Source organism: Cnephaeus nilssonii, assembly GCF_951640355.1.
Source record: "Cnephaeus nilssonii genome assembly, chromosome: 2".
Lineage (NCBI taxonomy): Eukaryota > Metazoa > Chordata > Mammalia > Chiroptera > Vespertilionidae > Cnephaeus > Cnephaeus nilssonii.
Window position 1 is genome coordinate 77,050,997 of NC_137073.1, and position 12,946 is coordinate 77,063,942.

General features: G+C 35.8%; 1 protein-coding gene across 1 annotated transcript in view; it reads right to left on the reverse strand.

Moving 5' to 3' along the window:
* Positions 1-295: 295 nt before the first annotated feature.
* Positions 296-12,946, reverse strand: part of FCHO2 (FCH and mu domain containing endocytic adaptor 2) — a 120,177-nt gene continuing 107,526 nt past the window's right edge. The window contains exons 23-26 of the mRNA XM_079791560.1: positions 11,988-12,187; positions 11,190-11,254; positions 2,970-3,134; positions 296-2,692 (exon numbers count right to left, since the gene is read on the reverse strand). Coding sequence (XP_079647686.1) covers positions 2,670-2,692; positions 2,970-3,134; positions 11,190-11,254; positions 11,988-12,187 — 453 coding nt within the window. The 3' untranslated portion in view covers positions 296-2,669. The remainder of the gene's footprint in view (positions 2,693-2,969; positions 3,135-11,189; positions 11,255-11,987; positions 12,188-12,946) is intronic.

The window sequence follows — 12,946 nt, forward strand, 5'->3', positions numbered from 1 at the left end:
TTTTGATAATACATTTCTAATAATAATGATGATGATTTCTGGCTTACTGAAAGTTTGACAAATGGTGCAGGCCAGAGTTTAATAGTTTTGTGTGATTAAGGTTAAGTTCAAGTACCAGAATAAAACCTGAAAGTCATAGCAAGGGCTGTTAGTTTTAGATAATAAGGCACAGATCTGTATGCCTATCCAAACAGTGATACAAAGTTCAAAATCAATTACTTCTTCCTTACTTACCTAGTTTGCCTTGTCCTAACATCTATGACAAGACTATTACTATCAATAGGAGTACAAAGTCACATAAACTAACTGATAAATTATATATTACATGTTTATTAATGGTACAACTTTTATGTAAAATTTACATTTTATGAAAAAATCAAAAATATTTACAAAATTTTGTAAGATAGATTTGCATTGTTCTAATTACAACTCAAAGTAGTAAATAACAATTCTTAAAAACTCACATTTGTTAGAGTTCTGTGTTTACAAATTCTTGGTTAAAGAGACAGCTAGAAAGTTTACCACTATACATAAGCAAGAACCAGCTTGCTAAATACATTTCCCATGAAAATCTACTGGTCTTTTTTTTTTTTTTTTTTTTTTTACATTAGTGGGGTTTTAAATGAAAAACAAAATCAATATAAACTCATATGGCTTCAAAATTGTAACCTGCACCCAATACGTATTTATGTATTGACCCTTTGCGGTAATTAAGAAAGTGCAGAAATTTTAGCATTTCACTAATTGGTACACTTTAAGGTAATGTTTAATTAAAAACAAATACTGTAAATATAATGGTGTCTGAATTTCAATGGCTCAATAAGAGGAGTTTGACTGCAATGCAGTTAACAGTTATGATTTCAGTAAGGGACTGTAATTGGCATTTAAGAGCACAATATGAGTTAGAATTTCTAATTTTGATCACTTTTTAGTAAAGATGAACATTTCAGTAAATTATTTTATGTATTACTTTAGTCAAATCTAAATTTATAATTGGGCTAACACTGAATATATAAAAAGCACATACTGTGTTATATATATATGTATACATATATATATATATATTGCTAACAAGTAGATTTTCTGCTTTATTTAGTAAGATGTTACATAAATGTCTAGTAGGAGTTTTATTTTCTGTAAAGCTTAACAGAACAATTAGTGGTTTTATATAAATTATCATATATAACACAATTTATCACTTCTACTATTCGAAATGCAGGACACTGGTATTTATCCTTATAAATAAAATTTCCAATTTTAAATTATGAAACTTTGTCCAAAATATTTAATTCCTTCAATTAATTAGGATTTGCCATAAAGTTAGGTTTTTTACTATTTAATATTAGTAGTTTAAGAAATGCTTAACCCAATCCATTACTTTAAAAACATACAAATTGGTAATTTTTCCAACTGTTGAAATGAAAACAAATGGCAGACTTCTCTAATGCCAAAACTAATCTTTTCTATAATGTGTTCCTCACAAAATGCTACAAAATTCATGCTCACAACACATTCAGTAAATAAATGTATAAATTCCCAATGGTAAACAGAGTAGAAGGAAATGTTAGATTGAGAGTTAAAATCCCAGTTACTAATTGAACTTAGTTTTTCAGAATTTAAGATTTATATACTTTTGATAGGTTATGGTCCAATATCTGAAGGTAATTTTTCTCCCCTGTAAACATAAGCCATTAGGTAGCTCTTTGTCTTTCTAGTGGCTACAGTGTTTCACTAAACAAGTGAGCCAGGGTTCTTAAGTATAAATTATTTAATTATCCCGAATTCCCGCCAAAGTTATAAAAATTGTAATTATCTTGTAAAAATGCCTGATCACTTAAGACTCTGAACAGAAGATCCAGATTGTGAGAAAAAAAGTGAGGCACATTTATGAACACAAACTGGATAGGCACATTTCTGGTTTTTTGTTATTATAAAAGGCACACATTATGCAATCCATATAAAAATAAATTAAATCTACAGCATTAATTCATCAAAACAATCACAACTTCTATAAAGTTAACTGCAGAAGTAAATTTCTCTGCTGTCTTTTGCAAGCTTATTTTAAAACACATTGCACTTGAGGATTAAAAAATCATAAAACACCACTTATATGTTTAAAAAAAATCAAATGATAAATTTTTTGCATACAACCCGGACTGTAGTCTGATTACTTTATGGCACATAACTCAATTTGATTGAGTGTTCTAAATTAACATTATCCAAAACTTAGAATTCATGTTGTTTATATTCATTTAACATCAAACTTATGAAATTTAAAACTATCTGACTAAAAAATTTATGGAAAGCTGAATTACTTTGTGCTTGCTTTCCTGAAATTTTAGGCCTGATATTATACTATAACCCCCTTTTTCAATATAGACACTGAAGATAATTTAAAATTTCAGCCTATGAAAACTTTTTACTGAGAATCTGAATCAATGTGCTTCCTGAATATTGCAGTTGATCATTTACAGCGTTGAAATAATTTCAGTGCTATTTCTTTCAATGACTCACTTCAAAGGTGCAATTTAATATTTACAGTCAGCTCTCAAATATGTCTACGCTTTAAAGACATACTACAAGTTAGAATAGTGTTTGAAAGAACAGATAATGCAGAATGGCAGGTTTGTACTACTCCCTTGAGCCAACCACTTTGCTTAGGTCGTCCATCAACAATCTGCCAGGTATCGTCCTGAAAAACACCAAGTACAGCTTTGTGATTATAATTTCAAATGAACTCAAATACACTTTCATTGTGGTTACAGATATAGAATCCCAGTTCCCAATTGCTGTTTACAATATATTAGAATTAGATCACAGGTGTTCAGCTATACTGGCCATGGGCATTCTTTCCCAGGTGTCTCTCTACCTGGCACCTTATGCCAAAGACCAAAGAATATACTTTCATGCCTTTAGATTATAATACAAATGTTTCCCATGTACATGAAAAACTTAATCTCCCAACTCACCAGTGGCAAACCGCTTCTTTACTAAGGAAAGCCTATAGCCAGTGCCTACAAGTTCAATATCCACTCCTGAGAGGGTACTTCCCTCGCTAAGGAATTGCACTGCAAGTGTTGTCGGTTTACTGGGTCCTTCTGAAAGATCAAATTTTGCTCTTAGAGTCCCAGAACCTACAAGGAAAAGAATAAAGAATTTACACAGGGTAATATACATTTCATACCAAAAAAATCAAATGAGCACATAAGATAAACTATTATCAGTCCTATGCCAAATTCATGACATGTATACAGTAAACGAATCATGATCCTGTTTCCAAATTTAGACTTCATTCAGTGAATCTGAATTTTTGTTAAGTAAATAATCTTAACCCATGCTCCTCTTTGACTTAATATGAATATGAGTTGTTTACTACTGAGGTTCCTATGCTATATGCATGCTGAACTGAGTCAAAAGAGAAGGAAGTCAGTGAGGGTAGGTCAGAGGGAAGCCCTAGGAGGAATATGAGTAGGAATAAAGTAAAAGGGAAATGTTTATCTTATGGGAGTGGGAGAGGGAAAAAAGGAAAGACAGCTAAGACTGGGGAAAACTCTTATCAACATTACTATTTTCTATTCACCTCTCTCTAAAAAATTTAACAGGTCTAAAGCATCATGCAAAATAGATACTTCTGAGGTGCTTCCTTTTCAATATAACCATTTATTCAGTACACTTCATGCCTAATAGCATGGCAGAAACAGTAAACCAAACAATTATGATGAATATGGTAAATGCCATAGAAATCTCAGGAGCCATGGAACCCAAAAGCACATAAAATGGTGGTGGGGATGCCCGTGTGTATTCAGGCAGAGGGAACTACAGAGATGAGAGACTGGAGAGAGCATGATGCATTTAAGGGAACTACTTCTATACCAGAGGAGTCGGAGAAAGCAGGAGAATGGCAGAAGATGAGACTAGAATGATAGCAAGGAACAAGCTCTAAATATCTTTACATGCCAAGATAAGAAATAACCATAGGGAACCACGAAAGGTAAGAAAGACAGAAACACTTCAGATTAATGTTTTAGGGAGGGGGGCACAAGATGCAAGGTAGGGAGATCAACTGAAAGTCAATAAAATAGTCTAGGACTCTAGGTGACAGGAAAAAGGAATCTGAACTAGGCTAAGGGAAAGGAAAGGAATGCATTTGAAAGATATATATTTAAGAGTTAGACTCAAGAGGTGAGAAAGGAAGAGTTTACTAGGAAGTTACCAGGTTTCTGGCTGGGGAAAGTGGGCAGAATTGCTAGGTAGCAGGAGTCACATTCTGTGATTCCTTACACAGAAATTGAATATTACAGAGAAAAATCTGGAAGATGTCCTAACACTGATCCACCCTATACTATTTTGCCAGTGGGGAAGATGAATTGCTACCTAATTCTTAACCATTGTCCAAGCCCTCCTTAAACATATACAATTCTTGACTTGCAATTCAATCTGTAACAAAGTTCTACCACAGGCCAAGAGCAGCGACCTTGGCAATCCTTAAACTTTGGAATTATTTCCTGTCCCTCTTCTGGGAAAGCCAGAATAGAAACAGATCTCTATTTTACAGTACTCTAATTTGGATATTTCTTTTTAAAGGTTGACTAACCCCGTGATCAGCAAACTGCAGCTCACGAGCCACAGGCAGCTCTGTGGCCCCTTGAGTGTGGCTCTTCCACAAAATACCACAGCCTGGGCGAGACTATTTTGAAGAAGTGGCGTTAGAAGAAGTTTAAGTTTAAAAAATTTGGCTCTCAAAAGAAATTTCAATCATTGTACTGTTGATATTTGGCTCTGTTGACTAATGAGTTTGCCGACCACTGGACTAACCCAATCAGAACCACATTTATAAGATTTTTCCATTTCCTCACATAGACAACCTGACACCTGAATAGCAGAGGGAAACTATTAAAATATCTGGTTAGAAAGTTATTGTTGACATTTTAAGAGATGCCTCCTATTCCCCCTCCCCTGCCCCTTTACCCACCTCCACCCAGCCCTGCCCCCCTGCTTCTGGCCATCACCAACAGTAGTCTTGTCCATGGGCTATGCATACACTGAGCGGCCAGATTATTACCGTATTTTCCAGCATAGAAGATGACTTTTTAACACACAGGAAAATCTTCTATACGCCCGAAAATACAGTATGATCTCTGAACGCATAATAATCTGGCCACTCAGAGAGAGAGAGAGAGTGTGTGTGTGTGTGTGTGTATGTATATATATATATATATATTAGAGGCCCGGTGCATGAATTTGTGCATGGGTGGGGTCTGGCCAGCCTGGCCAGGGGGAGGGGACATGGGCAGTTGGCCAGCCTGCCTGCTGGTCGAACTCCTGGTCAAGGTGACAATTTGCATATTAGCCTTTTATTATATAGGATATACACTGAGTGGCCAGATTATTATGCGTTCAGAGATCATAATAATCTGGCCACTCAGTGTATATGTTCTTTGGCTATCACCTCCTTTCATTCCTTCTGACTCGCCTACCTCCCCTCAATAGCTGTCAGTCTATACCATGTATCTATGTCTCTGGTTCTATTTTGTCATTTACTTTGTTCATTAAATTCCACATATTTAGTGACATCATATGGTAGTCTTTCACTGTCTGGCTTATTTCACTAAGCACAATAATATCCAGGTACACCCATGCTGTCACAAAAGGCAACAGTTCCTTCTTTTTTACAGCCACGTGGATTCCATTGTGTAACTGTACCACAGCTTTTTTATCCACTCATCTACTGATGGGCACTTGGGCTGTTTTCAGATCCTGGCTATTGTAAATAATGCTATGAAAATAGGGGTGTACCGTATTTTCCGGCATAGAAGATTTTCCGTATAGAAGATTTTCCTGGGTTAAAAAGTCATCTTATACACCGGAAAATAGGGTATATATTCTGATTGGTGTTTCAGAATTCTTAGGATACATTCTCAGAAGTGGGATCACTGGGTCAAAATGCAGTTCCATTTTTAAATTTTTTAAAGGACATACTGTTTTCCACAGTGGCTGCACAAGTCTGTATTTCCACCAACAGTGCATGAGGGTTTTCTTTTCTCCACATGCATTCCCAACAACAGCATGCATGAGGGGTTTTTTCTCCACATTCTCGCCACCACTTGTTTGTTGATTTATTGATGTAGCCATTCTGACAGGTGTGAGGTGACAGATCATTGTGGTTTTAATTCACATCCTATCTAATAAAGAGGGAATATGCTAATTGACCATCACTCCATCACAAAGATGGCTGCACCCACAGCTGAGGCCAAGTTCCCATAAGGAGCCTTAACGAGCAATCAGCAGGGACCTGAGGCTACGCCCTCTGGTCCCATGGTATGCCCCAGGCTCTGATAGGAGGAAGGTTTTCATATACATTTTACTAATTTTCTTTCATCTGACACTTTTATTATAGAGAAAGGGCAAATAACAATATTAAATTATTTCCTCTAATCCCCTTTTAATGTGCACGAATTTCGTGCACCAGGTCACTAGTTAAGTATATTTTCATATGTCTATTGGCCATCTATTATATCCTATTTAGAGAAGAGTCTATTCAGGTCTTTTGCCCATTTTTAAATTGGACTATTTGTCTTCCTGGTATTGAGTTGTACAAATTCTTTGGAAATTAACCTCTTATCAGATGTATCACTGGCAAATCTCTCTCATTCAGCAGGTTCCCTTTTCATTTTGTTGATAGTTTCCTTTGCTGTGCAGAAGCGTTTGTTTGATTTAGCCCCATTTGTTTACCTTTTCCTTTTGTTTCCCTTGCCTGAGATATACTAAAATATTGCTATGAGAGATGTCTGAGGCTTTATTGCCTATGTTGTCTTTTAGAATTTTTATGGTTTTGAGACTTACATTTAAATCTTTTATGCATTTTGAGTTTATTCTTGTGTATGGTGTAAGTTGGTGGTCTAGTTTAATTTTTTTTTGCATGTACCTGCCCAATTTTCCCAGCACCATTAATTGAAGAGACTGTCTTTACTTCATTGTATGCTCTTGCCTCCTTTGTCAAATGTTAATCGACCACAGAGGTATGAGTTTATTTCTGGGCTCTCTGTTCAGTTCCACTGATCTATATGCCTGTTCTTATGCCAATACCAGGCTGTTTTGATTACAATGGCCTTGAACTATAGTTTGATAATGGTATTGTAATAACCTCCAATTTTGTTCTTTCTCAAGATTGCTGAAGCAATTCAGGGTCCTTTTTGGTTCCATATGAATTTTTGGAATATTTGTTCTACATTTTTGAGAGAACCAATTCCCCTTTTTTGTAAGTATTTACAATAGTATAGTTTCATGATATGGGAAAATACATCCTTTTCTTCCTTGTTAACTGGTTTTAAGCCCTCAATTTAAGTAGGATTTCTAGCTTACTTCGTTTCAATAACTAGAGTAAAAGTCAGTACAGTTGACTACCTTTAAGTACCAAAAAGCAACAAAGGAACTGCAGTTAGCTTTTGGGTTATTTCACCCAGTGAATGTGTGGTTTTCTGGTAAAAGTCAGATTCATCATGGCACATATAAATAAATAGACAATATAGGTATGTTCCTCGTCCTTTATGCAGAAATACCTAAGAGAAAAACTGACAATGTTTTCGTGTTTTGATCACATTACTCTTAAAATATTCAGAAAAGCTCAACAAAACCTACTTAACAGGAAAAGTTATTGGTGGTTAATTAGGCGTTCAAGAGGGCAGGGTAAGAGAAAATGAAAATAATTAATCCTAAAGACTTGACTGTCCTGGGAATTATATTCTGAATTAAGTTAGGGGAGATACCAGGAGTGATCAGCTAGCACTGACTTTTCCTTAGCATCGAGAACACAAACACAGACTTGGTGGGAGGAGGCAATTAACTTCTCCTTAAAAAAATTATCACAGAATTGAAGGCCTATCATGTTTAGTTGTAATAAGGGGAAATGACCAGGAAAGGTTTTCATAGGGAAATGGAGTAGGCAAGGGGGCTTCTAAAAAATTTACTGGGTGACACTGGTTAATAACATTGAATTTCAAGTATACAATTCTATGATGCATCATCTGTATACTTGAATTGTGTGCTCATCACCCAAAGTCTAGTATCCTCCTAACACTATACGTATATTTGACCCCCTTTATCCTCTTTGTCCTTCCCTCACTCCTCTTCCCCTCTGGTAACCACCATACTGTTGTCTGTGTCTAGGAGTTTGTTTTATATCCCACATGAGTGAAACCATATGGTTCTTGTCCTTTTCTGTTTATTTCCCTTAGCATGATACTCTCAAGATCCATCCATGTTGTCACAAATGGCAGTATTTATCCTTTCTTATGGCTGAGTAGCATTCCATTGTATATATGTACCACATCTTCTTTATCTAATCATCCATTGGAAGACACTTAGGTTGAGTCCATGTCTTGGTTACTGTGAATAATGCTGCAGTGAACATAGGGGTACACACATGTCTTTATGCATAAATGTTTTCAAGTTTTTGGGCAGGTACCCAGAAGAGGAATTGCTGGGTCATATGGTAGGTCTATTCTTAATTTTTTGAGGAACCTCCATACTGCTTTCCATAGTGGCTGTACCAGTTTACATTCTCACCAGCAGTGTACCAGTTAATAATGTGGATTTTGTAATCAACAAAAACATGATGATTTCAAGAGAAACATCAAAAGTGCTTTATTCAAAGTAATGTCCATCGCTAGCTACACATTTTCCCCATCTTTAGGTAATTTGTGGATACCATCCCAATAGAACTTTTCTTGTTTTGAGGCAAACCATTCAGAGACCCAATTTTCCACTTCTTTGTACGTTTTGAAGTGCTGCTCAGAAAGTGCGTGTGCCATCAATCAGAACAAGTGGTAATCTGAAGGAGCAAGGTCTGGTGAATACGGCGGGTGGGTTAATACTTCCCAGGCAAGATCTTTTAACGTGTCTTTAACTGGTTTTGAAGTGTGTGATGGTGCATCAGCATGAAGCAAAATTACTTTGCCGTGTCTTCTGGCACATTCTGGTCATTTCATGATCAAAGTGTGGTTCAAATTGGTTATTTGTTGTCGGTAGCGATCAGTATTAACGGTTTCACCTGTTTTTAGAAGCTCATAATACACCACACCTTCCTGATCCCACCAAACGCAGAGCATTGTCTTCTTTATCAACCCATGATTTTGTGCATTTGGGATTCTCAAAATAAAATCCACTTTTCATCACCAGTCCCAATTCTATGCAAAAAGACTTTCTTTCATGCCGTTGAAGCAACATTTTACTGATGCTGATGACTTTTTGGTTTTCCATTTGTCTTTTATTCAGTTGATGTGGCACCCATTTTCCTTCCTTTAAAATCTTTCCCATTGCTTGTAAACGATCAGAAATTGTTTGCTGAGCAACATTTAATCTTTCTGCAAGTTGTTTTTGAGTTTGACACACATCGTCATCCAATAATGCTTATAACTGTTGGTCTTCAAACTTTTTTGGTTGACCTGGATGTTCTTTGTCTTTCACATCGAAATTATCACTTTGAAAGCGTTTAAACCAGCGTTTACAAGTATCTTGAGATGGAGCATGTTCACCATAAGCTTCCTGAGGTATAACTTTCAGCAGCATTTTTCTTCAAAATAATGAATTAAAACTTTCCGCAAATGCTTTTTTTGGCACAAAATTCGACATTTTTAAGTGTAAAAATATCTATGATGTTAACACCTTCAGCAAATTTGACATAAGAAGGTTTGAAGCTTGCTGTCAATACAACAAAACAGCATACATATCAAAATGCATCTATATCAATATATGTGTAACTCCATCTATTGAAAAAAAAACTGCATTATTAACCAGTACACCTGGTATAAGGGTTCCTTTTTCTCCACATCCTTTCCAACACTTGCTATTTCTTGTCTTGTTGATATTAGTCATTCTAACAGATGTGAGGTGGCATTTCATTGTGATTTTTATTTTCCTTTCCCTTATAGCTAGCGAAGTTGACCATCTTTTCATACATATTTGGCTATTTGCAGGTCTTTTTGTGAAGTTGTCTATTCAGGTCCTCTGCCCATTTTTTAATCGGAATGCTTGGCTTTTTGTTGTATTATTTTTAAAAAAACTTATTTATCTTTATTGTTGAGAGCATTACAGATGTCCCTCAGAGTTGTATGAGTTCTTTATATATTATGAATAACTAGAGGCCTGGTGCATGAAATTTGTGCACTGGAGGCGGAAGGGGTCCCTCAGCCCGGCCTGTACCCTCTCTCAGTCTGGGAGTGATCGATCGCCCCACAGAGGGAGGCCCCGCCCACCCACCGCAGCGCCGCTGGCTAGGTAGCCTGGGCCTCCCTCTTTGGGGCAATTGATCGCGGTTGCCCCAAAGATGTAGGCCCTGCCCACGGCTCTGCGATGTATCGCCCTTCACAGAGGGAGGCCGTGCCCACCCACCGCTGCCCGCTGGTGGGTGGCCTGGGCCTCCCTCTGCAGGGGCAATCATAGGGCGATGGCCAGGCCTGACCAACTGCATTGCACCTGCCTTGGCTGGCCTAGCGCCAGTGGGTGTCATAGCGTGGTAGTTCGGACAGTCATTCCGCTGTTCGGGCCGTTTGGTCAATTTGTATATTACACTTTTATTATTATAGATAGCCCCTTATTACAGGTATTGTTTGCAAATATCTTCTCCCATTCAGTTGGTTGCCTTTTGTTTTGTTGATGATTTCTTTCGCAGTGCAGAAAACTTTTTCGTTTTATGTAGTCCCATTCATTTATTTTTGCTTTTACTTCACAAAGGGGCTTTTTAAAGCCTGAAAGCTTCTACATGATTTCTGGGAGACCGGGAGGACTCCATTAACAGTGCGCAAAAGAGTGTGTTAAATCACTTTCAATTAGTTACCAAGTTACCTAGCTGGAATAAACAGTTTTATCTCTTTAAGAGAAAATACCTAATGAATTAAATTTAATGTTAACATGTGAACATAAATTTAATGTTAACATGTGAACATAAGAAGCATTTACTTAACATTTATAAAGTTCTTCCTTACAGAGAAAGCATATTCAATGTAGAGGAAAAATCCGTCCTGAATCTCAACTGGTCCACCCTTATTTAAGGTATTAACTTCCACCTAGTGGTGAATTCTAGAACTGAAGTCATGACATTCCAGGAAAAAACTTTCCATAAACATGCCTTAAAAAGTCCATTTTCTGTGACCTCACATTATTTAGAAAGAGAAAAACAAGCACACAGTTACCTCCATTTTCTGATTTTTCTGAAACACCAGACAGTTTCCAAAAGGCCTTCATCTGTTCCGCATTCCTATAATAACAAATATCTTCAGATTAAGTGGCTAGTATTACACCTTATTCATAAAGAGCACTCAATAAATAAATGTGTTTTAAATATTTCACTAGAACAACTATAATATCAAATTTATTTTCAATAGTATCACCTGGGGAAAATATTTGATATATGTTATATCTTTCTCAATTAATGAAATTTTTATTAAATTAATCGAATTTTTACTAAATTATGTAATTCTCATTCCCACTAATTAGAGAAAAACAATGTGTAGATGGCTCAGTTCAGTACTCAAGATAAACACACTTTTATTAAAAGGTTAGAGTCTATACTAATATTAATAGAGAGCACAAGAGAGGTAGTTAAGAGTTGAGAGTAGAATATCTAATACTACTAAACACTAATCAAGTATGTGTTCCTATAGGTATGCCAGATGTTATATTTAATCCTGTAAAATAATTATTATGATCTTTATTTTTAAAAATAAAATGTTTAGAGAGACTAAGCAATTTGCCTAAGGGTAAAAAAGTCTTGAATCATTCAAGTCTGGATATTGACACCAAAACTAGTTTGTTTATTTTGGATTGAGGCTACTGTGGCTTAACTAGTAAAATGAACATCTTTTTATAGCATAGTTTCTATGGGAAAATGCACCAAAACTTTTCAAACTTACACAATTTTCATAACTTAGGTTCTAAAAATTGGAGGTTAAAACACATTTAGCAGGAATTCAGAAATCTCCTAAACTTACCATATTGCAGGAGGAAGGGACTGCATGTTTGTGACCCCTCCATCCACAGGTACCACCACCTGTATGTTGGAAAGCACACTTGGTATCACCATAGCTTCTGGGTTGTACTTATAATCCACTCTAAGATCTGTGGTGCCAGCACTACATTTCCAGTATGTTGCAAGATTTAGAGGTGTAGACTGAATACCATTTGATGATACCTTTAAAGAGAAAAACAAATAATTACTTGGCCTGAAAAGTAAACAAGTCAGTTAATGACATATATAAGTTCACAGAATCTGTTGTTATCCAGTGATTCTTATTTATTCTTGTAATGTTTGAATATCTCTCATCATTCCACATATAATTCATAAAGAATCTTAGAATTCTAATTCATAAAGAATCTTAGAATTCTAAGAACTTAGATTTAAAAAGAGAAATGGATGTGTCACCATGAAGTTCTGCAAGTCTGGAATTAGAATATTTTTCAACTTCAAATGGCTAATTTTAATCACATGACCCATAGTAAACGGTAAAATTCTAATTCTTTAGTTCCTTGCTCAAAGGACTCCCTTTCAATGAGATCTACTCTGATCACCCTGTATAAATTTACATTGAAAATACAATTTTTCAGAGCTTATCTTTCACACTTCTTACTTTTCCATACCACATATTTTCAAACACATTATTTACTTCTTTACTGTCTATCTCCCCATCCAACTCTCAGCAATTAGCAAGCACTGAATAATAAATGTTTGTTGGATGAATGATAAATTGATACTTGGAATAAACTTTAAGCTAACTTAAATGGCAGCAGCACTTTTTTACTCTTTAGGTATTTATTTCCTAGAAACACAAGCTATTTAAATACAATTACTCTATTAAAAATTCAAACAATATAGAAGTATAGGAAGTATATGCAACAGGAAATTAATCCCTTGGCAGTCTTACTCCTCATTGTTAGCATCGTAGTACACATA